The sequence below is a fragment of the Octopus bimaculoides genome, chromosome 26, assembly GCF_046866305.1.
Source record: "Octopus bimaculoides isolate indiv1 chromosome 26, ASM4686630v1, whole genome shotgun sequence".
Classification (NCBI taxonomy): Eukaryota; Metazoa; Mollusca; class Cephalopoda; order Octopoda; family Octopodidae; genus Octopus; species Octopus bimaculoides.
This window is the reverse complement of record NC_142953.1, coordinates 5,518,320-5,545,819: the sequence shown is the minus strand read 5'-3', so window position 1 is coordinate 5,545,819 and position 27,500 is coordinate 5,518,320. Positions and strand designations below refer to the sequence as shown.

Genomic DNA, 27,500 nt, shown 5'->3' with positions numbered 1-27,500 from the left:
GCCAAACGATTAAGCAGTTTGCTTTTCAATTATGTGGTCTTTAGTTTAATTCAGTGCACAGTACCTTGGGCAAGTGTACTATCCAGTTGCCCTGGCCTTACTTAACCCCATGGCATTTAGATTACTCTGTCAAATATAATGTTTTTTTCTCTACATTATTTTGAATAAATCATGTATTATCTCATAGCTTTGAGATTCTGATGGCACCTTGGGCATGTACTTAATCATGCATTATCTCACAGCGTCAAGATTTCAATGATGTGATTATATATTTTTGGAATGACATTGTATGGTATGTGTGAGAGGCCAGATCTGGCCAGTTTGGACATAAAACAGGTTGACTATTTGGGCCAGATATGGCTGGTTTAAATGCTAAAGGGTTAAACTCTTAGTGTATAATTGGATAGATGGTTTGACGAGCCTACTCTGTCACACTGGTTTGACATAGCTTGTTAGAGGGGTGCAGTTTTTTTTATACTTGTACCAAGTCAATTACATCAACCCCAGTGCTCAACTGGTACTTATTTTATTGAGCCCGGAAGGAGGAAAAGCAAAGTTGACCTCAGCAGAATTTGAATTCAGAATGTAATAAAGGCAGATGAAATACTGCAAAGCAAATCACATGGTGTGCTAATTGTCTTGCCAATTTGCCACCTCGTTTCTCTGTTCATATAAAAAACAAAAAAAAAAAACACAAAAAAACAAAAAAGAAGCTGAGATACTGTTTGTCAGAATTGTATTAGAATTGGACAAAGTGCCTTGTGGTATTTAGTTATAGTTCCATATCTCCTGACTTCACATCCATCCCACCAAGGTCACATTGCCTCTTACTCCTTCTTGTATTGATATAGTGCTTGCTTGCTTGCTTCATGCTCTTGCTTGGTGGGGCTGGAGTCGTCGCAGTTTAGTGGTCCCAGTGACGTCATCATGCATAGAGCTGACCAGGTTCACCAGCACTCCCATGTAGATATCTCCTCCTCCTCCTCCTCCTCCTCATCATCATCATCACTATTTAATGTCCACTTGTCCCTGCTCACATGGGTCAGATGGAATTTGTCAAGGTGGATTTTCTGTGGTTGGACGCCCTTCTTGTCACCAACCCTCACCTGTTTCCAGGTAAGGTAATATTTCTCCATGACCAGACATTCGAAATAATCCTTATCTTCTACTATTACCGTCTCCGATGAAGGGATACATTGAATTTTTCCTGAAACAGCTGTAAAGACATTCTACATAAAATATAAATTTACTTATGCCATTGGTCTCTTTATCTCATTCTTATATATATATATATATATATATATATATATATATAATCGACCCAGAGAAATGCTAAAGAATGCATGCAGCCCCTGTTAAGTCCCTATAATGTATTTTCAGTGGTGTCACCTTCCCTCACCTTGTTGCAAGCCAGTAAGGAACCACTACTCTATCTCCAGTGTTGGAAAACAACTAGTCGGCTTCTATAAGCTTTTGTTAGAAAGCCGATTCATAAATGATTTAGCAAACAATTGATTCGTTGGTTATTAATAATACCATTTCTCCCTCTCTCTCTCTCTCTCTCTCTCTCTCTATGTCTGTCTGTCTGTCTCTCTCTCTCTCTCTCACCAATGTATTCTTACATGCCAACACTGTATCCTTTCCTAGTCGTTCTTGATATTTCTATTCTTAATTTAATATTATTACTATTATTATTATTATTATTATTATTATTATTATTATTATTATTATTATTATTTTTGTTGTAGGTGGTCGATGTGGTGGTGGTTGTTTTCTTAGCTGTTGTTGTTTTAGTTTCTGTTGTTGTTGTTGTTGTTCTGGTTCTGTTTCTGGTTTTGCTATTGTTACTGCTAACAATGGTTTCTACTTAGAGAAGGAGCTGCTGAAACCTCCACACCTCCACCCCCAACACATATAGATTATTTTTTTTTTATCCTTCATTTCTTTTTTGCATGATAATTTTTTTGCATATTTTTTTGTTTATACATTCCTCCCCACTCTTTCATATCACTTCTATATGTAATTGTGTGTGTATGTGTGTGTCTGTGGTGTGTGTATTACATATATATATATATATATATATGTTTAGATAAATATAGAAGTATGTTTATATATATTATATATTTATAGATGTATTATATACATATATATATATTTATTTATATGTGTATTAAATATGTTGTGTATGTGTGTGTGAGAGTACACACATATGCATTCATAAATATTCACAATATATCTGCAAAAGTGAATTTGTATGTTATTTATAAATATATATATATGTTTATATATATTATATACATATTATATATTTATAAATGTATTATATATATATATATATATATATATATATATATATATATATATATATATATATATATATATATTGTGTGTGTGTGTATTCATATACATATGTACATACACACACACGTCCATCCATTCCATGCATGCACGCACGCACACACACACACACACACACATATGTACATATTCTTATAATTACTAGATCTTGTGAGCAATAACCGTGGTGGGCATATGCACTGTAGGAGAAATCGAGCAAGGACCAATCAATCAATCATTGCTTCATTGCCTCACAAGCACACTATGCCCATATATATATATATATATATATATATATATATATATATATATATTGGATTGGAGCCTGGTGTTGCCACCCGGTTTCACCAGTCCTCAGTCAAATCGTCCAACCCATGCTAGCATGGAAAGCGGACGTTAAACGATGATGATGATGATGATATATATAGTCTACAGTTTAAAATAATGGTTTAAAATTAAATAAATATTTCATTGAATATTTGTCTTCTTAACCATTTGATGATCATCACATGTCAATACACACACACATATACACATACATATATTTATGCGTGCATATATATATACATACATACATACACGTATATATATATATATATATATATATATGCATTCTTACACAAGCACTCACACACACACACACACACACAGATATACTTTATGCATAAGATATATATATATATATATATATATATATATATATATATACATGTGTGCGTGTGTTGGCATGTAATAAGTGTGGAAATGTGTGTTTATACATGATGATGATGATAATTAACAACAATAATAATAATAATTGAGGTGGTGAACTGGCAGAATCATTCTTGCACTCGGCAAAATGCTTAGCGGCATCTCTTCTGACTTTATGTTCCGAGTTCATATCCTGCTGGGGTTGATGTAGTCGATCTGAAATTGCTGGCCTTGTGCTAAAATTTAATGCCAATAGTAATAAGTGCTTGTATGTTTTTAGAATGACATTGTAGGGTAGGTGTGGTCAGAATGAAATTGTGGGCATGGTTAGAAGGACATTGTGGACATGGCCAGAATGACATTGTAGGGTAGGCATGGCCAGAATGACATTGTAGGGTAGGCTTGGTTAGAATGACATTGTAGGGTAGGTGTTGTTAGAATGACATTGTAGGATAGGTGTGGTCAGAATGACATTGTAGGGTAGGCATGGTTAGAATGACATTGTAGGGTAGGTGTGGTCAGAATGACATTGTTGGGTAGGCATGGTTAAAATGACATTGTAGGGTAGGTATGGCCAGAATGACATTGTGGACGTGGTCAGAATGACATTGTAGGGTAGGCATGGTTAGGATGACATTGCAGGATAGGTGTGGTCAGTTTTAACATAAAATAGGTAGAATATTTGGGCCAAATATGGATGGATTAAATGCTAAAGGGTTAAAGACAGTTTGTAAATAAGACTATTTGTGGTGGGGGGCATCATTGGTCAGTTCAGGTCACATAAATAGCTTGGTAAAATAGCAACTCTAGAATTTCATATATGTTTCCATGTGGTGAACTTGACAGTCTCATGGTGTCAGTTAGACAGTGGCAAGTTGAACTTCGGAACCCTGCGATAGCGAAAGGAAGAGGCTGTTCCACATGGTGAGGTGACCAGTCTAACTTTAGCTGAGTGTTCGTTTGACATGATGATGACATGCAGAAGGGAAGCAAACTTATGATGAGTGAGCAGTAGTTGTTTCCACTATAATTGTTGATCAGACAATATTAAGGTGGTCTTCCCAGGGTAGTGATGGTTCCACTGGTTTGAAGTTCATTTACAGAGCATATCTTTAGCATTGATCTGTTTTCTTATTGACGGACGTATATATGTATGTAGAGATGTTTGTACATGTGTTTGTGTGTGTGTGTGTGTCTATATATGTATATATGGGTATGTGTATATGTATGTTCGTGTTTGTTGATATATATGTGAGTGTGCACACACACACACACATGTATGTGTGTGTTTTGTTGGCATAATGACCTTTCCAAGATACAACAAATTGTTTTAGTACACAAGTTCACTGACTGCGTAAATATGCACGCACATGCACACCCACACCCACACACACTCCCACACATGTTTTCAGTATTCTTTTGGTTAATGCATGTTCATTGCTTTAACCATGTTGGTGTTTTTTTTTTAAATTCATCTTTGTCTGGCCGTATATTAACTGGTAATTAAAATTCTGTTAATTGTTAGTTTTGGTCGTTCATAAACATACATCGTTTTGTTGTGAAAATGTTATGTTTGTTATCTTTATGGATACACACACATATGTGTGTGTGTGTGTATATATATATATATATATATATATATATATATATATATATATATATACATACACACACACACACATGCGCATGTATAATTTATATACATCATCATTAGTTAATGACTGTTTTCCATGTTGGCAAATATATATGTGTGCATATATAAAAAAAAAAACAACTTTCAGGAACAATAGGGGTTTATTGACAGAGAAGGTTGTAAATTTTTCCCATATCAAAGTTCGATAAGATGAAAAAAGGTTATGTTGTAGTCCATGGAGTTGCTGTGTATTCGAATAAAATTCCAAATTTAGGGAATGGAGCAGGTAAAATCCAGACTACATATGTTTCATAGCTAGCAGAACCTTAGAAGTAGTAATTACCCATACAAGGCGTACTCGGCTAGCTACTCATCAGGCCGAATATAGCTTAGTCAAATGAAGTTTACATTGTTATCAAGGGATCCCATATTAACTCACAGGAGATTTTTACCTACTCCATTCGCTAAATTTGGATTTTTTTACTCGCATATACAGCAACCCCAGTTGCTAACCACAAACCATGAAATAACCTTTTTCAGCTTATTAAACTCTTCAGATATGTGTGCATATCTCTCTCTCTCTATATATATATATATATGTGTGTGTGTGTGTGTGTCTGTGTGTGTCTTTGTATGCATCGACGTGTGTGTGTGTATATATATATATATATATATATATATATATATATATATAAAAAGGGCTAAAAGTTTGTGTAGAGCAGGAAGTGTGGTGTCAAAACAGGAAGTGTGTGTATTGCTTATATATTGCTTATATATTTCTTGTACACTGAATTTTTTCTGCAATGAGAGACTGCACAAAAAAAAAAATTAAAAAGTGGGGGGAGGGGACAAATTTATTTATTTATTTATTTATTTTGAAAATGGCTAAAATAATTTGCACCCTTTGCTTAATTTTCTTTGTATAATCTATTCATCGCCCTTTGCTTAACCTTCTTAATCTGTCTGTACATTTTAAGCTGACCAATGGAGCAATCCAGGCAAGTACTGTGATAACCACACCAGTTGGTTCAACCTAGGGTTCTACTGAATCCTGCTTATGGATATGTTTTTGTAGTAGTAGCTAGTTTACATGCATACACGTACGTACATACATACATACATACATACATACATATATGGGTATGAGACGTTCTGGCATAGCTGTTTTGGTGCCGTTTATTTGGTGCGTCATTGGTTTAATGCTGACTCAGATGGTTTGTTATTTCTTTTGCTAGTTGATATTTCTTTCATTCATTCCTTTGTCCCTTCCTCCCCATCTCTCTCTCTGTCTTTAACTCTCTCTCTGTCTTTAACTCTCTCTCTCTGTCTTTTACTCTCTCTCTCTGTCTTTTACTCTCTCTCTGTCTTTTACTCTCTCTCTCTCTCTGTCTTTTACTCTCTCTCTCTCTCTGTCTTTTACTCTCTCTCTCTCTCTGTCTTTTACTCTCTCTCTCTCTGTCTTTTACTCTCTCTCTCTCTCTCTGTCTTTTACTCTCTCTCTCTCTGTCTTTTACTCTCTCTCTCTCTCTGTCTTTAACTCTCTCTCTCTGTCTTTAACTCTCTCTCTCTCTGTCTTTTACTCTCTCTCTCTGTCTCTCCCTGTCTCTCTCTCTCTGACTATTTTTCTTTCTCCCTTTTCATGTGTGTGAGCATATTTCCATTAATGTGTATGAAGAGAAAGGAAAGTGTTCATGTCTATCATGTTTAATATATAAATTGTAATGTCTCTCTCTCTGTGCCCTTCCTGCGTTCTCCCCCCCCCCCCCGCTGTTTATGTGTGTCAGCATATTTTTCTTTATGCATATGAGGAGAGGGATACTGTTCATGACAAGTCATGGTCAGTCAATAAATTATAATGACTCACTTCTCCCCCTCTCTCTCATTCCTTCTTTCTGTGTATGTATATTTCTGTGGACACATGCATGGGAGTGTGTTTGCCTCCAGTGCTAAAAGATACTGCCACCAAAAAACAGGCTGAATGTCCAGTCAGCCATGCCAAAGCTTTAGCATCCAAACAGCTGCATCCAGTTATCTCATTATATATATGTGTGTGTATATATATATATGTATGTATATGTCTCATTACCTCTTCACCATCCATCCATCCTCTAAGACATGAATTCTTTGATTCAAGTAGCTAATGGAATTTCAATTCAAGTTGTTATTGTCTGTTTACGGTAATTTTTACCTATATACTTGAAATTTGGAATAAAGAAAAAAAATAAATAATAAAGATTGTGTAACATCAAAAAAAAGAAAACAGAAAAACGCAAAAAATAATGGAGTAGAATAAAAAAACCTCAGAAAAAATGAAATATGTAAATGGCAATTTTTTAAAATTTGTAAATTTGTGATTGATAAAATTAAAATTTAAAATTTAAAATTATTTGGTTGTTGTCATGTTACAATTATAGAGAAGACATCTGCTATCTTGTCAAATAGGCCATTCACTGATGCACATGCACACATACATGTATATAATTACATATATACATACACACACATGCATATATATATATATATATATATGTATATATACACACACACACACAAATATATGTATATGATATTTAATAACAGCTTCACTTAGCTGCACATGACTTAAAGTTTCATGGGTGTATAAGCAATCATCTGTTGAAACTGATGTATCGTGTTCAAACTGAGTCACAATTATTGAATATATATGTAGCTTTTACAAAACGTGATGAGTGCTACAGTTTCTTTTCTTTGTTCAGCCACTCATATATATATATCTATATCTATAGACACCAGTAAAAAATAGTATTCTGAAACTAACACTAAGCATTAGATCTGAAGATTTAGTTGGTGTGTAATACAATGCCTTGCAGTATTTGCTTTGGTCACCCGTGTTTCCATTTCAAATCCTGCTACGTCAACTTTGCTTTTAATCCTTTTGGGCGCCAAAAGGATTAAGTACAAAACGGCAGCTCAGTCTGATGCAAATTTTAAACTGTTGACAAGATGCATTCTGGTATTCGTTTCTTCTTCTTTATGTTCTGAGTTTTTTGGTAATCAAGTGAAGCTATCACATGGTTCCATACCCCCAGTGCATCTCTGGGTGTCTTTAGCTGAGTCTAATCCCTTTACAAGCGTTAATGTCTGGTGTTTGGTTTAAAGACGACTTCCTCCCGCCTGCCTCAGGCACTGAAAAATTTAAGATTCATTGGCACTGCACTCCCCTCCTTTGCTTTTTGTTTGCAATTGTGAGTGTTACCACGTTTTAGGTAGGGACCAATCAAAAGCCAAAAGAGGAGGAAAAAGAAATACTTCAGAAATGCCTTTTGCATCAAAAGAAATCATTGGAGAATGTTGCTTTAATACAAGTTTCTAAATAATCTAAATATATATATTTTTTTTGGAACAGTGTATCTTGGAGCACATAAAGCTATAAATAATAACATGTAAGTATTGGGTTCAAAATCCCCTTTTGGACAGATAAAGTCGAATGGAGATGTGGGTTTGAGTCACATTGTCAGCTTTTGACTTTTTCTACCCAAAAGGTTTTCCCCACCCAGTATTTACATGTTTATTATTATTTATATTTTTGGTGTGCTTCAATTTCCACTGTTTTAAAAGAGTAAAAAAGTCATAATGCTTCTTGATTAACCAGGAATCTCTGTTATACATTTGTACTGAAAATCTCAACTAAACAACCATTTCTGAGCTGAAATTGAAAAACAATAAACTAAAATGTTTTTTTTTTTTTTTAAATTTAAAAAATCAGTTATTTGAGTTGGTAATTCAGTTTTGGTTTAAAAGAAGAAAAACATTTTTTTTTCTTTCTAAATTCAATCTCTTGTATTTTTATATCTATTCTGATTTGATCTATCAAAAATAAATGGAAATTTTTGATGAATCTTGTTTTATCAGCCAAAAGTTTTACAAAGTTAAAAATTTCAAAGAATGAACAAATGAAAAAGTTATACAAAAGTATATATATATATATATATATATATATATATATGAATAGAGTAAAAATATTCAGACAAAAAAAAAAATTTTTTTCTTTTAAAACTTGAATTAAAATTCCTGATTACAATTTATTTTAGTCTTGCACAATGCATTTGCTTTTTCTTTCATTTCTTTTTCCTTTTTTTTTTCTTTCTCATCTCTGTTTCCATTTAAAGACAAAATGACAAGAAGAAAAAAAAGAATACAAAAACACGAAAGACAACTAAAAAAAAAAAACCTATTCGTCTCTATATTTATTTCTCCCTCGTTTCTTCGTTCACTTGCAGCCTGATGCATGTTAGGTTATTATCTTTGTTAGCAGTTTATTTTCTCCCCACTGTTCAGTCAGCTTATTATTATTATTATTATTATTATTTGTGTAATCAATGTCTATATTGCCTACTTGTGTCATCATTTTCTATGCTGTCATACAGCACAGTGGGGTTGAAACCCTGTAGTTGCCACAGGAACTGTGTAATCACACACTTATGCTTGCATCCAATAGCTTTTTTCATTTCTTTTCTTTTTTTCTCTTCTGGTGTGCACTGCAGACAATTCAAGACATGTTTTAGTTTTATTCTGAGCTCATCAGCGAAGACTGTTATGTAACATCAAATGACTTCTTGGATAATTTCAGTAATGTGTGTGTACACTCACATACACACACATATGTATATTATACATTTGCATGGAGTTCTTATGAACTTTCATTACGATAGTTTTGTAAGTTGATCAGAGATTTGAGCAAGTCTTTTTTTTTTTTTTTTAGATTGGGATTCATCGCTGGTACTTTACAATGACCTAAGTATTAATAGATACAGAAAATCCCCTACCAGATGTCATTTGTAACTTACTCCTAGTTGCAAAATTCATTTAAAGAAAATATTGTGATATAATGGGGAGCGTGGGTGTGTAATGTGAAGATGGTATATATTGTGAATAGAAAAATATACATCTAGAAAATGCATTTATGTAATATAAAATAAAGTGTATATTAGAAAATTAACTCTTTTGTTATCATATTTCTGTTGAAAATCTCTTTGTTAAAATTAATAATGAAAATAAAGTAGAATTTATTACAATTATTTTGTCTTTAGTAAACTGGTATTTGAAACATAGATTAATATAGAATTTGATGGAAGGTTTTAATTTAGATCACTTTAACCCTTTTGTTACCATATTGGAAAGGTTTAATTTAGTTCACTTTAACCCTTTTGTTACCATATTATACTACGTTTATCACAGTTAATTTTGAAAATAGTGAAGAGTTTAGTAACATAACCATGTCATTATTAAACTGTTGTTTGGAATATATTTGGTATGAAATTTTGGTGGAAGTTTCGAACTCAGAACATGTATTGGGGTTTAAAAACAGCCCCTTATAATAGATAAATTTCACTGCTGTGAAGCATGGCAGTTCACACACATGCATCGTACAATCTACCTTTCACTCTGAGTGAGAGGCCCTTTGTCACCAGTAGGGGTAGAAGCTTTCTGAACTTTGCCCAGGCTGTTCTTATTCTAGTGGTAACACTCTCTGAGCATCCACCCCCAGTACAGACTTGGTCACCTAGGTAGCGGAAGCTATCAACTACTTCTAGTTTCTCTTCCTGTCATGTGATGGAATCTGTTTTCTGAGCATCTCTGATGATTATTGCCCCTCTGCATCTGCCGCACACGAAAACTATCTTCCTGATTAAATCTCCCTTTGATGTTGCTGCACCTCTTATGTGTCCATAGCTTACACTGGGTACATCTTATGGAGTTTCTACCTACACCTTTTCTACAGATCAAGCAGGGCCACCTACCTGAAGGGGTGTGTGATGTGTTCGCCTTCCTACTTACTAGAACTTTGGTCTTTGCAACATTGACTCTAAGCCCCTTTGATTCTAAACCTTGCTTTCACACCTGAAACTTCTTCTGTGTTCAAATTCCACTGAGATCAATTTTGCTTTTCATCTTTTTTGGTATGCAAAGGTAGAACTGGGGGTCCGTGAACTAAATTCAAAATTTCATACACACACACACACACACATATATAAGAATAAACACATTAAAAGGTATCTGTTGGAAAACTTATTTCAGTAAAAGGGTTGGGAACCACTGACAGGAACCATTGTGAAAAAGTTGGGAACCACTGGCTTAGCAGCATTTTGTTTGTCTTTATTTTCTGACATCAATTTCTACTGAGATTGACTTTGTAAATAATAGCATGTAAATATAGGGGTTTAAAAACACCCCTTGTAAACAAGAAAAGTTGAAGGTTGCCGTTTCTGTATCCAATGACTTTTTAGATCCAATATTTACATGCTGCCAAGTGGCAAACTGGCAGAATTGTCAGCCTGCTGGGCAAAATTCTTTGTGGCATTTCGTCTGTCTTCACGTTCTGAGTTCAAATTCTGCCGAAGTCAATTTTGCTTTTCATCCCTTTTGGGTCAATAAAATAAATAACAGTTGAGCACTGGGGTGAATGTAATCAATTTACCCCTCTCCCTTGAACTTGGCTGGCCTTGTGCCAAAATTTGAAACCAATATCAGCTGGTGTTTTAGGTCACACCCTATATCATTTAAATTTCTTACTCAAAACTGTAACGGAAGGTTTTAATTAAATACGAACACTTTAAATAAAATCGAGATGTTATTGAGCTGGTTGGTTGGTTAGCTGGTTGGTTGGTTAGCTGGTTGCATGGTACAAAGGCTGGTAGGTTAGTATTAAATATTCTGGATTATATTTTCTGACATTTTTTTTTTTTTTTTTGAAGCATGTATTTATATATCCTTTAGGAACATAAGGAATTTCTAAGGATTTGGGAAAAAAAATTGCATTGATAATTTTGTTTGCATTTATATGGGTAGTCTCTATAGGAATTTTCATTCTTTTTCATTCCTGAGAATGGCAAATCATTGTATTTGTTTATTTTTCTTTCTCAAAAATCCACAAAATGGTAAGTATAATATTTCTTCAGTGATCACATTTCACTCTTCAGCAATATTCTTCTCCAAACGTTATCAGTAAATTTTTTTCCGAGAAGACATAAAATGGAAGAACACAGGTACACTCACACACGCGTATAGAAGAATGTTCTGTATTTGAAGCATAGCAGAATATGAGAAGGCTATAAGCAATGCAAATTGAACATTAAATCACAACAACAAATTATTGAAACAATTTCTGAGAAATAGGTATTCAGTTCTGATATTTCAGGTGAAATATCCCTTTAATTCTTTGCCTGTCATCTGTATCGTATTTGAGACATGGGATATATTTCCCTGCAGTCCATGCATCATATATATCATCATCATCATCATCATCATATATCTGTTTTCCATGCTGGCATGGGTTGGACAGTTTGACAGGAGCTGACCAGCTGAAGAGCTGCCTGGACTCCATGTCTGTTTTGGCATGGTTTCTATAATTAGATAACCTTCCTAATGCCAACCACTTTACAGAGTGTACTTGGTGCTTTTACACAGCACTGGCCTGGGGACGTTTATGTGGCACTGAAAAAAATTTTACTTTAGATGTATGCATTGGTTTGTATTGCAAGAAACAGCTAGGTTTCTTTCTCTAATGTTTTACATAATTCAACCGACACAAGTTAATGGGTGACAAACAAAATAGGAATTTTGAAAGAGGTTTCTATAAAACTAGTTTTTAAACAATGGATGGCTGTGGGGGCCCACCAGAGTAAAATAGTAATCAAAGGGGTCTATAGATAAGAAAATAGTTGAGAATCCCTGGGCTAACTCATACCAGCATGGAAAACAGATGCTAAATAATGATGATGATGATTTCTCTTTTGGATAAAACAATTCCTATCCCCCTTAACCCTTTTCTTGTCCTGTGTATCACGTGATACACAGGACATATACTCCTGGTATAAATGCACCATAGAAATGATATGCAGGACACATCGCTAGAGTCCATACATCGTATATAATATACATTCTCAATTTTCTTCAACCAAAAGCGTAATTTGGATCTTATAAAAGGAAAGCTCTGTATTACTCAGAACATATGAAACATGGGCAAATTAAAAGTTTGTAAACAAGCATGAACCTTTAGGAAAATGTTTAAAAAAGGTACTATGAGAACAGAGACTGGTAATTTTGCCTTAGTTCGATGCTATGATCCCAGCACCTGCTTTGTACTTTATTTGATTGGCCGAAAAAATGTCGAAATTGACAAACGTTCTGAGAGTGAGGAAATCATCACAGATGTGCATGCAGCCATGAGGGGAAATCGTCGAATCCTCATCCGTGAGTTATCAGAAGATGTGCAGATTAGTTACAATTCAGTCCATTATCACTGAAGATTTGGGTATGAGATGTGTGTCTGCCAAGTTTGTACCAAAACTGCTTTCAGCTGACCAAAATGACACTCGGTGTTTAAGTTGCTGAGTTTATATTCAAAGACCATTCTAGAAGAACATTGTTTATAATCGTTGGTATACAGATGAATACTACTCAGAAACAGCCATGTGTGTGAGCCTCATCAGAGTAGAATACGATCAGTTTTTGTTGGGTTTTTCTGAATGTTCTGAAGAAAAATACTGAGAAAAAGGCTGAAAATGTGTCAAAATGTTTTTATCTACATATATTTTTTTTTGTTTAATTAAAATAAGTTTAACTTCCTAACACGAGAGGAAAAGAAGTTTTTCTCTATGTATTCATATGTGAAAATCCAAAATACAAAAATTCATTTTCATGGAATAAATGATTTTGTATTCTAGTTCAACTATAAATATATTCGTCTCTGTATTCATAAGATAAGTTTGACATACAGGGGTGCACAAAAGTAGGTATACAGTGGCTTGGCTCCAGCACTCACTCAAAGTCCCCAGAAATCACAGAAGAGGGTTTCCAATGAACTTGGCATCTCCTGCAAACCCCCTTAGTCGACTTACGAATCGCTTAGGTTTGTAAAAAGAAATTGCAAAATGAAAACAACATTCCACTTGCAATAAGCAACTGTATGCCTACTTTTGCCCACCCCTGTATATAACACAAGTGATTTTTTATATATATATACATACACATTAATAAAAATCAGGAGAATAGAGATTTACATATCCAGGTTTTATTATGCAGTTAATCACATCTTTGTCAGTACCTACAGATTTCCACTTGGCTTGCAGTGCAAACACGTGTAGGTACTGACAAAGAAAGATGTGACTAACCGTCTAATAAAACCTGGATATGTAAATCTCTATTCTCTTGATTTTTACTAATCTATTATTTCTTCTCTACCGACACTATGCAAGGTCAAGGCGCAAGTGTGGGCAAGGTTGTTTATGGAAGACCATGCATGGAGAGGGGAGAACGTGCACACCAGTTTCTCTTCCCCATGCCACTGATGTTATCCAAGGGAAAGGTAAAGGCTGATTCAGTTTGGTACCAGTGATATCACAACTCATTTCTAGAGCTGAATGAATTGGAGCAACGTGAAATAAAGTGTCTTACTCAGGAACACAACAAAGAGCCTTGTCTGGGAATTGAACTCACAGTATCACAATTGTAAGCTCGATGCCCTAACCACTGAGCCATGCACCTTCACTTACATATACACACACACACATGCATATGCATGCACCACCAGTCAGTACTTATTTTCAAGTTGGGTACTAATTGTTTATATTTTTTTTTTTGCCAAACTTCTAAGATATAGGAACATAATCAAACAAACACAGGTTTTGTAAGTAGTGAGAGACAGTTATAAACATGAAAACACACATACTCCTACACGTGTGTACACAAAATGTGTTTGTCTGTATTGTAACACTTTCCTGTCTTTTATTTCTGATGAAGTCCAGTCACTCTGCATTTCAACAAATTTTGAATATAAACAGAAATTTGGTGTGACATTTAGTAAAACATATAACATAGCCATTATGAATTTGCTGTTTTGGAAACATCACTTAACAAGGCTTTTACAAATCATGTAATGGATGGTTGAGATTTTCTGAGTTCAAATCCCACTGAGGTTGACTTTGCTTTTCATCCTTTTGGGGGTCAATAAATTAAGGACCAGTTGAGCACTGGCATCGATGTAATCAACTAGTCCCCTCCCTTCAAAATTTCAGGCCTTGTGCCTATAGTAGAAAAGTGTTGTTGTTGTTGTTGTTGTTTCTTTTGGCTTATTTATGTGTTTTTGAATTTTTAGGAACAAGAAGAAGAGTTAAATAGCTTGCGTGCTGATTTAAATAATCTCAGAGATGAAGAAGCCCATTTAGAGGCAGAAGTTGCAGAGAAGAAAGTCTACATAGAGACACTGTTGAAGAACCAAAAAGACACTCAGTTACAAATAAGCCAGGTGAGTGGAAATTCTGGAGAGGGTTGTAGCTTCTCTTTCCTTTTGTGTTTTTTTTTCACTTTAAAAAAAAATTTTTACTTGGGTGGCATGTAAAAAAAGCACCCTTTGCATATGGGGCCTCATGAAGGCCCCATATGAGAGAGAGAGAGAGAGAGAGAACATTGCAAATAATGAATGAGATAAGCATCATCATCATCATCGTTTAACGTCCGCTTTCCATGCTAGCATGGGTTGGACGATTTGACTGAGGACTGGTGAAACCGGATGGCAACACCAGGCTCCAATCTAATTTGGCAGAGTTTCTACAGCTGGATGCCCTTCCTAACGCCAACCACTCAGAGAATGAAAAAAATCGTATAAATGAATAAAAACACGTTAAAAACTAAATTGTACCGAATTTTGTGAACCTCATAAGTATTTCTTTCGGTAATTTATCGTAGTTGTTTACAAACAGCAAACATTAAAATAGAAAGTGAGAGACTTCGCTGTTTTTATGTCAATACCAGAAGTTGACATTGAGAAACGTTTTTAAAGAAGTGAATCATAAATATAAAGCAATATTTTTTATTTTCAAAAAAAAAAAAAAAAATCAAATGAAGCACCTAACATAGGTCCGAGGTCAAATTATTCATGCATCAGAAGTATGGAAGCAATTCGTGAAACCATTTTTGCTTCAAAAGCGAATACACACACACACACACACACACACACACACACACACACACACACACACACATATCTATTTAAAGGCGGCGAGCTGGCAGAGTGGTTAGCACGCCGGGCGAAATGCTTAGCGGTATTTCGTCTGCCGTTACGTTCGGAGTTCAAATTCCGCCGAGGTCGACTTTGCCTTTCATCCTCCTTTTGGGGGTCGATTAAATAAGTACCAGTTACGCACTGGCGTTGATATAATCGACTTAATCCGTTTGTCTGTCCTTGTTTGTCCCCTCTGTGTGTAGCCCCTTGTGGGTAGTAAAGAAATAACACATATCTATTTTATATATTAGATGTCCAAATCGCACACACACACACACTTCCTCATTCAGTTTCCTCTTTCTTCTACCCTCCAGGCCAAGACTCGTATTCAACACTTACAAGATCAACAGCGAGGCAACAACTCCAATGCCCAGATAAACGGAGAGTTTGCCTATTTCCCCACATCATCAAGTGATGGCGACCAGTTCAGTACTCTCGCTACAGTAAGTACTCTTACTTGGCATTATTTATTTTGTATACACCCGCTGCAGTGAGGATTCCTATTTGAATTTCTCTCCAGTATTGTCTACTTGGTGGTGGAGGTGTGTAGTTTAGTGGTTAGGGTAGCTTTTCTCAACCGGTGTTCCGCGAAAGGTTCCTATGGTTTCCGCAAGAAAAAGTGAGATAAGCTAATGCTAATATCATGATCGTAATATTACTATACATGCATAACATATTGGTTATTGTAATATTGTAATATAGACATCATCCTATATAACAACCATATATATATATATGTATATATATATATATGATATTTACCACGTGAACTATGATGAAAAAAATATGAGAAAGATATGGTATAGAATTTTTTTTTTGTGCAGGGGTTCCTTGAGGCATGTAATTTATTTTAAGGGTTACGCAAGGGTAAAAATGGAGCTCATGATCATAAGATTGTGGTTTCAACTGGAAGAGGTTGTCTTTGGTTATAACCCAAGGCTGACCAACAGCTTGAGAGTAAATTTGGTTGAAGAAACTGTGGGAAGCCCATTATATATAATCATGTTGTTTGGAAACAAGCTTCTTATCATACTGCTACACCTGTGTCTATCATCTGTGGACTGAAACAATTCCTAGCTTAGTAATAATTTGTAGTTAGTGACAGGAAGAACATCTAGTTGTAAAATTTGGCCTCAGATAAGTCACTGTTGAACCCATGCTAGTGTGGAAAATTTGGCATTAAATGAATGTACAAATTCCTGGTGGTAGACATATTTTTCTCTTTTGTTTCTGCTACTAACTTATGGTCTGTCCTGACAACCAGTTATTGTTTGGGAGACAATCACTTGGAAACCAATCATGGCAGGATTAGAAGCTTGAATTTTAAATTGAAGGGCAATGAAGAAGATGCATAGAATGTACATATTTACTATTTTCTTTTTCTCTTACTCATTTCAAAGATCTTAAAATTTCTATCATAGGTGGCCATGTACATACTGCACCATTTCATCCTTATGTGAAACCATCACCATAACATAACTTGAGGCAAATTAATTTCACTAAATTCAACACTTTACAAAATAAACTGATTAGTGCTTATATCATCTACCTGCTCCTCTGTTTGTTAATTAATTTATTTATACCATTTTTATGTTGAAAATAATTCACTGTATCTGTTATAATCTCTTCTTTTCAGGCTGGCAGTAGCCCAATCAGTATTGGAGCTTTTAGTCACGGCTCAAGTATGGATGATTTCCGAGATGATCCTTTCAAAAGTAAAGATCCTTTTAGTAACACTGCACCAGATCCTTTCCATAATGATGACCCATTCAAAGGAAGTGAGTATGGGACATCACTTTTCAGGGGTTTTTTTTTTTTTTCTCTTCTTGGTTTTGGTTACTCTATCAATGTCTCTAGTGATTTCTTTGGAGATGTACTGGATGAGACTTCTCACTGTCATAATTTTCAAATATTGCCATAGAAATCATAGTTTATTCTATTTGATTAATACATAATCTTGATGATTGATGATGAAGATGGAGAGATAAATGTAGACAGACAGTTATGTTGATAAATAAATAGATTGACAGACAGGTATAAACACAAGCAGATCTATATAAATAGACAAGTGGATGTAGATAAACAGATCTAAATAGACTGATAGACACACCTAGATAGATGAATGAATATAGATGGAGTTAGATAGATAGACAGATAGATGTCCTGGGTCTGACATTAAACTGCATCTGGTGCGACCACTCAATGCACATGGTTTATGCTGAGCCAGTCCAAATAATGTCTTGTCCTTCAAACTTATATTAGTTTGGTGCAACAAGTGTCATAAGCATAGTAGTTATCCGGATGCTGGATTTGTATAGACTTAGTGGTTCGGGCTTCAGGCTCACAATCATGTGATTGTGAGTTTGATTCCCGGACCAGGTTGCATGTTGTGTTCTTGAGCAAGACACTTTATTTCATGTTGCTCCAGTTCACACAGCTGTAGGAATGAGTTATAATGTCACTGGTGCCAAGCTGTATCGGCCTTTGCCTTTTCCTTGGATAACATCAGTGGCATGGAGAGGTGGGGCTGGTATGCATTGGGCGACTGCTGGTCTTCCATAAACAACCTTATCTGGACTTGTGACTTGGAGGGGAACTTCCTAGGTGCAGTCCCATGGTCATTCATGACCGAAGGGGGTCTTTACTCTTTACTTTTTCTTAGATAAGCAACTAAAGAACTGTAGGACCTCCTCTACCTTGGGCCTGTTGGTGTCTCTGTAAGTGACCATCTCCTGGAAGTTAATTCCATGACATTAATTAACCTGTAATTGGAACCCTGACTGGTATGACTTACTCCAGGCTGGATGAGACCTGGGAACAATAGTGTCTAAGCAGTGGTTCTACCCTCCTCAGAATCCTAGAGCTCCCAAACCAGGGTGCTTCTACAGGGTTCAGTTTCAAATCATACCATACCATAAACAACAATAAATATTTCATGCCATAGAAGAGTACTACAGGCTCCTTTTTCCATTACATATGCAAATGTTTTAATTTTCTAGAAGCATCCTACTCAGAACAATCTAGAAGCAATAGAAATCCTTTCTTCTTAATTTATTATTTGTATCTGTACAGTTTTTTTTTTTTTTTTCATGTGTGTATATTTACATGTATATATACGTACATATATATATATATATATTCCGTTGTTTGGTTCTTTCGATTTTGGAACATGTTGTTTTGCATGGCTTGGTTTCCAGAGTGGTTCATTCTGTTTTCAATGTTCCTGCACAAGTTCATATAATAATAATAATAATAATAATAATAATAATGATATTGTGATAATATGAATGATGATAATAATAATAATAATAATCATGTCCATCTTGTGAGTTGTGTAACAATGTAATTGTGTCGTATTCATTCAAATGTCTATTCCAGGTGACCCCTTTAACCAAGATCCCTTTGCATCTGATGATCCTTTCAAAGATGCATTCCCAGTGGCTGATAATGAAGCTGCTGTATTTCCTAAGGTAAATATTTCCTCCATACCATGTTACCAGTGTCCGAAGTAGCTGCTTACCCAACTGGTTCACCAAACAATCGATTTGTTTTGTTTTTTTTCCTTCATCAAATTTTATTTATTTGTCCATTTTAGTCATTTTTGCTTTTTTTTTTTTTTTTTTTTTTAAACTAATTCTTTTAGAAAAAGTTTTAGTTTGCATAGTAATTCTAGTGTAAGTTTGTGTTTTAGATTTGATTGTTAACCCTTTAGAATTCAGATTATTCGGTCAAATGCAATGTTTAATTTATTCACATTGTTTCGAACTAATTGTGCATTATTTTGTAGCTTTGAGATTTCAGTGATGTGATTCTTTATTTGTAGAATAACATTGTAGGGTAAGTGTGAGAGGCTGGATCTGGCCAGTTTGAACATAAAGTAGGTACAATGTTTGGACTGGATATGGCCCGTTTTATTCTGTCAAATGACTTGTTAATTAAACTCACCACTGAGACCCCCTTATAAGAGCTACTTTCTCTGAGTCAGAGTAGACCTGGCAGGAATGAAGTTAAGGGTTGGTTTTCCACACTCCTCAAAACCTTGGCACTCCCAAACAGGGCCCCAGTACTGGATGCAGTTGGACAGGCATCAGAAGCTGCCATTACAGACACCAATGTCGTCACAGACATCAGGATATATCAATCTTTGTACATTGATGGCATTGTGAATGGAGATTTAGGTCTTCTCTCACACATGAGTGAAATTAGAATTCCAAAACAACTTCCCTGTGGCCAATTCCCAACAAGAAGGTCAGTCGGAAGTCCACTCTTGCACTTCAAAGACAAACTATTACTTTATCTGAAGTGATGCAATATTCCCTTTTCTTCCTGGGAAAACAAAGCATCGGCATGCAGGACCCGGTGCCATTCCTGCTTCTCCTCAGTTCAAAGATTTGGGCAAAGTCAACTCCAACATCAGGACCAACTTTGTGCAAGCATGAAGGAATGCTGGCAAAACGCTGCTCTTCTAAATAGAAACCTTACCTGTCATTGTGGTTTTGTAGCATGGCTCAAAGTAGCCCTTGCTGTCCACTCAAGGAAACACATAGTAAATGTTCCACAAGCACTCAAGTAGACTGAGTCCTCAATTTATTCCCTTTGCCAAAAGGTTTGCAAGTCACCAGCAGGCCTCAAGAGACTCATTCATGTCCATAGAACATGATTAACACTTTATTTTACTTAACCCTCATTTGTTGTTCATGATGAGAGAATCCATCATATATATATATAAATATATATACACACACACATATATATATATATATATATATATATATAACAGGTGGTGCTTTACAATAACACAATTGTTTCAGTATATATTGTTTTATTTATTTGAAGGTTGTAGGCAACATGTTTTGTATGATGCCAACATGTACTTTTAATTTTATATTTATGTCTATATAGAGAGATATTTTTAAGCACTTTTCTTAATGTATATGTTATGAATATCCCTTCTTTTTATTTTTTAAAATTTATTTCAGGCATAATGTGTTTAATGTACGTTTTCCTTATATTTTTTTTTGTTTTAAGATAGTAGGCTGTAGTGAGTTATTAATATGTTTTGTTTCGTTTTATGTACAAAGGGGAACAAAATATTGTTTCTTCTAAAGGGTATTGTGACTAAAGAAGGAAGGAAAATGCTCAAGGACCACAACTCTGTGCTGCCACCACAGAGCAGCTAAATCACCTTATAAATCTATTACACACACATACACACACATTAATTAAATAATTGCATAAGTACAACATATTCAAACACACAGGCAGGTACATACATATACATGCATACATACATACATACATATATATATATACATATATATATATATATATATATATAAGGGCATTACTATATAATAACGCCTCACGCCATGAGGGACTCTAAGGTCAGACTACTATAAAAAAGCATATTTTTACCTTAGTAGTCTGACCTTAGAGTCCCTCATGGCGTGAGGCGTTATTATATAGTAATGCCCTTATATAAATATAAATATATATTTCGGGAATAAATGATGGATTTTTTCCCTTGTGAGGTTTTTTTCACGCTAGCTACTTGATAAATTCTTGTAAAAGAATTCGTCCTATTATTGAATTTATATATATATATATATATATATATATATATATATATATATATAAAAGACCCATACACATTTTTTTATGTTTGCTTTGTTCACGTGAATGTTTGTGCACACAAATGATAACATAGAATAAATAAGCAAGCAAACAAACAAACAAAAATACCCTGTTGATGTTGTTGAAATTCCAATGAAGGAGCCTTGGATCTGGGTTAGAAACCGGTTCTTTCTCTTTTGGCAAGAAATCTTGAAATAAAACTGAACAATGACAGACATACATACATACATGCATGCATGCATACATGCATATGTAAAATACTTAAGTGTATACATACATAGCTGTGCATGCATATACACATACATACATACATGCATGCATGCATACACACAAGCATCCATGCATACATATATATACATACATTTTTTATTGTTGGAGGAAGTATTTTTTTTTTTATGTCATGGTGTTGTTTTCATTTTGTTTTTTTAACTCCCACATTTCTGTTACTACTACTACTACTACTACTACTACTACTACTACTACTACTACTGAAATGACAATACTGCATGACTTATAGTTTACCTTTAATTTCACTAATTATACTGATTCGTTAATTTGAAACCATTGTGTTAACTTCCTTCCTTTCTCTCTTCCTTTCTTGGTATTATTCTTATCCATCCATCTTCTTTGCCCATTATTTCCTAGAGGGTTGGTGGGGTAGAATCACGAGGTACTTCCTCCATAGAGTCCTTTGACAAGTAACTGTCATTCAGCTATTATCACACTTTGCATAGAAACTGGGTGACCGGCCCTATTTGACCTATTCAAGGCAGTACTTACTTACTATCCACCTATCTAATATCTGTTGCTATTAGAAACCTACACATTTACCGTTCAACATTTCCTCCTGCAGGTTGTCAATTCTCCAATCCATTTAGCCATCTGAAACTTGTTCAACTATTAATTTGCTTTGTTTTCTCTCTCTCTCTCTTTTTTTTTTTTTTTTTGCCGTGCTATTACTAGACGGACAGTTTTGACAGTAGTGCTACCGATCCCTTTCAAAGTACGTTCTCAAACACAAATGAAAAACCTGAAGCATTTGCAGCATTCGGTGACCCAAAGCCAAAGGTAAGTCAGCGAGAAAGAATCCATTTTCACACGTGAGGTACTTTCAGCTCGCAAACCCTCCATCATACTTCCCAACCATTTTTTTTATCCATCAATCCATTCATCTCTGCTCCTCCCACTTATTTCTGGGAGGGTCATGGGGATAGAGTCCCCAGGTAGCTCCTCTCTAGGGTTCTATAAAAACCACCTGTGATTCCAAGTGTGACCAACCGAAACTATGGATATTATCCAAGCATCTCATTCTTGGTTGTGGAGGCACATGGCTTAGTGGTTAGGGTTAGGGTGTTGGACTTGTGATCCTAGGATTATGGTTTCGATTCCTGAACCGGGCGACGCGTTGTGTTCTTGAGCAAAGCACTTCATTTCATGTTGCTCCAGTCCACTCAACTGGCAGAAGTGGGCAATCCTCTGATGGACCAGTCTCCCACCCAGGGAAGAATATATATGTTAGTGAAACCAGGAAACTGGTCCCCATGCTCCTTAAAGGTGTAATGTGCAGCCATACCTGTATATTTTGTTTTTTGTTTATAGTTTTTTTTTTCTCTCTATCTGTGTCAGTCTTTTTTGTCTCCTCTCACTCTCTTTTTTATTTTCTTATTTCCTCCAGAGTAACAAAGGCGATCTTTTCGGAAGTGTTCCATTTGTGAAGTCTAATTCGAAATCCCCAACTCCACCAAACCTTCCTCCTAAACAGAAGAAACAGCCCCCTCCTCGGCCTGCACCACCTCGCCCCAAAAGCTCTCCTGCAGCTAAGAAAAAAGATGAACTCTTTGCAAATTTCGGTAACGATCCATTTACTGGGAACGATCCCTTTGCCAGCTCCACTGGCAACAATCCTGAATATAGTCTTGAAAATTTTGCTGACTTCAGTCCCAGCAAGGTAAGATTATCCATGTACCCATTATTTACATTACTTGTCCTTTTGCTTGAGAGTGGAGAAGAGAGAAACAGGCATTATCACTTCTTTAGCTATGGATAATCTTTTCTACTCTAGGCATAAGGCCCAAAATTTTTGGGGAGAGGGCCAGTTGATTAGATCGATCCCAGTATGCAACTGGTACTTAATTTATCGACCCTGAAAGGATGAAAGGCAAAGTCGACCTCGGTAGAATTTGAACTCAGAATGTAAAGACAGATGAAATACCACTAAGCATTTTGCCCAGCGTGGTAACAATTTTGTCAGCTCCTCACCTTAAAAAATGAAATAATATTAATAATTCCAGAAGCCATTTAAAGAAAGGAAAATAACGACCAGCTACAGCTAGTTCTTCAAAGATGATGATTTAAATATATTCTTTGAGTAATTTAGGCTGGTGTAGCTAAGCATGGCTAGGTGTGGCTTGGAATGGCTCGGTGTGGCTTGGCATGGGCTAGGCATGGCTAGGTGGGGCTAGGCATGGCTGTGTGGTAAGAAACTTGCTTCCCAACCATGTGGTTCTGGGCTCAGTCACACTGTTTGGCACCTTAACTATAGCCTTGGGCTACAGTTATTGTGAATGGATTTGGTAGACGGAAACTGAAAGAAGCCCATTGCATATATATATATATATATATATACTGTATTTGTCTATGTTGTTCAAATACATACTTCTGGCCACTGAGTTATTTCTCTAAGCTAATTTTTGTTTAAATTACAAAAAGGTAAGCAATAAGTCTCTATATTTTAAAAAACAATTACCTTTAAATACATTAAAAAAAAAAAAAAAAAAAACTTTCCTTTTAACTTTTCAATTGAATTTACCTCTAATTTTTGTCTTATCGAATACCAGTACATCACGAAATTAAAAATATTGTGAACTACTATTTTAGGGTATAAATTGATGACATCAACCCCATGGTAATATTTCATTGACCCCAGCAGGATGAATGGCTAAGTAATGACAAACAGGATTTGATCTTGGACAGCAGATTCTATTCTTTCCTTAATCAGTGATTTACATTTATGTTTTAAGAAACCAACTCAAATTTAATTGATATTATATCTGTTTGTATTTATTATTTTTTGTAAACTTTATTTTGTTTTTGTTGGCTTGTCAAATAAATTCGTCTTTTTTTTTTTTTCCCCTTTTTAATTTTATCATCTTGGCACTTCGTTGTCATCTGTCAGAAAAGTGATAAAAGTTTGATAAAATGAGTGAAACAAGTAAAAGATAACCCTATATATATATATATATATATAAATAAATCAGATTGGAGACTGGTGTTGCCATCCGGTTTCACCAGTCCTCAGTCAAATCGTCCAACCCATGCTAGCATGGAAAGCGGACGTTAAACGATGATGATGATGATATATATATATATATTGGAAAAGAAAGATGAATGAATTTATTTGACAACCTAGTAATGATTGTTTTTGTTTTTATTTTTATTTTCTTTCTTTCTATTTAGAATATTCTTGATTAACAAAAAAAACAACATAAAAAAAATAAACAAAAATCAAAACTGGTACTGAAACCAATTAATTTAAAATAAGACTTCAAACATACTTAAACTACCGTAAGTAAGAAAGGTAGCATGTGGACTTTGTGGGACTTTTTCGTGGTTGTTGGTGATATCTTCAGATATTTGGCTGCCTTGGTTACATCTATTGGGTGAGAAAATAATTCTTTCTACTATAGGCACAATTGTCAAGGGGAGGGAGTTAGTCAGCTACATTGACCCCATTGTTCAACTAGTCCTTATTTTTGTTGACCTTCAAAAGATGAAAGGGAAATTCAGCCCCTGTGGAATCTGATCTCAGAATGTCAAGACGGACAAAATTTCGTCTGGTGTGTTAAGAATTCTACCAGATTTGGCATCTGAATATTATTCATGATGTTGGTCTCAAATTTTGGCACAAAGACAGCAATTTTGGAAGAGAGCTGGGTGGGGGAGTAGGTCAACTACATTGATCCCAGTACTCAGCTCTCATCCCTATTTTATTGCCCCCCCCCCCCCACTCACACTTCCAAAGGAGAAAAAACAAAATCAGTTTCAGTAGAATTTGAACTCAGAACATAAAGGGGTGGATGAAATGCTGTTATGCATTTTGTCTGGCATGCTAATGATTCTGCCAGCTCAGCACCTTACTACTAGCCTTGGGCCGACCAAAGCCTTGTGAGTGGTTTTGGTACACAGAAACAAGCCCTTCTGCATTTAAGAGATGAGGAATTATGTACATTATTTACATTCAACGGATATTTGTCCTCATCTTGTTTGTTGTTAACACAATGTTTCGGCTGATATACCTTCCAGCCTTCATCAGGTGACTTGGGGAAATTTTGTTTGGTTACACCTTCAGTGATATTGAACTACCTGGCTTGGATGTCCTCCAGTTACTGCCTGTGTACACCTTTACCCACAAGGCTACCAGTCTCTCACATTAAATGTTAAGAAAAATGAGATACTTAAATTTTTTGCAGACATTAAAGAAAATAGATTTAAATAACTTATTTTAAGATGAATATTTGAACAGGTTTGCTGGCCTTGTGGTTAAAGGTGTTGGTAAATTGTGACCTATTGTTAAGGCAGAGGTTTCAATTTCTACCAGGAATTATCTATGTGGGGCTTTATTAAATACTTTCTTTTTTTTTTAATATCTATTAAGAAAAAAAAAAAACGAAAAGTTTCTTTCTCCCTCCCAGACAGTTCTCAACCCTGGCCCAGGATGTTCACTGCTCCAACACAGTTCTGAACCCTCAGCCAGGATGTTCACTATCCTCTGCCCCTCGCTATCTACGTCTTTACCAACCACTCTGTCATAAATAAGATACTTAAACCTACCCTAGATCAATAATGATTAAAATAGCTTTAAATATTTAATTTTCAACTGATATATCAAAACTGCTTTGGTGGCCTTGTGGGCAAAGGTGATGGCAAATTGTAATGTAAGGTGGAGGTTTCAATTTCCATCTTAGGAGATTGTAAAGACTGCTTAAATTTCTTTTTTTTCTACTGATATGAAAAATAAAAAAAACTGCTTGCTTGTGTTGCTTGATAGCATTGAACCCTTGTCAACATGTTTCCTGCTGGCTGTCTATGTGTTTATCCACGAGACTACCAGGTTCCCCCACCCAATATATACTGTAAAAGAATAAGATACTTAAATCTATCACGCCATCAGATCAATCTTGATTAAAATAGATTTAAATATCTCAATTTTCACTCTACCTTCATTAATGTGCTGCTGGGTAAAGGTGTTTATAATATTTTGATAGTGGTGAAGGTTTCAAACAATTGCAGAAATTAAATAACTTTTTTTTTTTTTTTAATATTTTCATTAATTTCGTTTTGTTTCATTACCTCTATGGGTGTAACTAGTGCTCTTTAGTGCTGTTTTGATTATACTGTGTGGGTTATCTCCGTCTGATATATGTCATCATCTCAAAAACAGTTTCAACTCTCAGCTCCTCCAGTTTCAAGACATCTTTATTTTAATTGTCTGCAGTTTCCTCCTGTATATATTGAAAGAGAGAGAGAGAGAGAGAGAGAGAGAGAGAGAGCGAAAGACAAAATGAGAGTGGAAGAGAGCGGTTGTATAAATTTGTATAGATATGTGAGTGAATATACATACTTATACACACTTGTCCTGTGATACAAATTTCCTATTTTAAAGTGATTTAAATTAAAAACTCTGCCTTCTAAATTCCGTATTAATTTATGTCCAAACATCAGCTTAATTCTGGCAAAATTATTTCACTAATGTCTTCATTATTTTAAAAATTAACTGAAACGAAGCCAGTGTCTTACGAAAGAAATATAAGAGGGTTAAACCCTTGTCCTCTAGCATAAAGGCAACTCTCCTTCGATCAGGGTTTGTAAGTCTTCTGAGCTACAGAGTGATCTCAATAGTGTTGATGGCACAATAAAAGCACCCAGTACACTCTGTAAAGTGGTTGGCATTAGGGAGGGCATTGAGCCATAGAAATCACACCAAAGTAGACATTGGAGTTGGATGTTGTCTTTCACCACAACTTTCTCTCACTCTTACTTCCTGTTTCTGTTGTGCCTGTGATTCAAAGGGGTCAGCCTTGTCACACATTGTGTCACACTGAATATCCCCCCGAGAACTACGTTAAGGGGTACACGTGTCTGTGGAGTGCTCAGCCACTTGCACGT

The 27,500-nt window shown here is 35.3% G+C and overlaps 1 protein-coding gene across 1 annotated transcript in view; it reads left to right on the top strand.

The window, feature by feature from the left end:
- Nucleotides 1–27,500, top strand: part of LOC128250901 (uncharacterized) — a 95,841-nt gene that overhangs the window by 67,238 nt on the left and 1,103 nt on the right. The window contains exons 2-8 of the mRNA XM_089343018.1: nt 5,638–5,658; nt 14,796–14,945; nt 16,016–16,144; nt 17,338–17,479; nt 19,080–19,171; nt 22,299–22,403; nt 23,011–23,283. Coding sequence (XP_089199144.1) covers nt 5,638–5,658; nt 14,796–14,945; nt 16,016–16,144; nt 17,338–17,479; nt 19,080–19,171; nt 22,299–22,403; nt 23,011–23,283 — 912 coding nt within the window. The remainder of the gene's footprint in view (nt 1–5,637; nt 5,659–14,795; nt 14,946–16,015; nt 16,145–17,337; nt 17,480–19,079; nt 19,172–22,298; nt 22,404–23,010; nt 23,284–27,500) is intronic.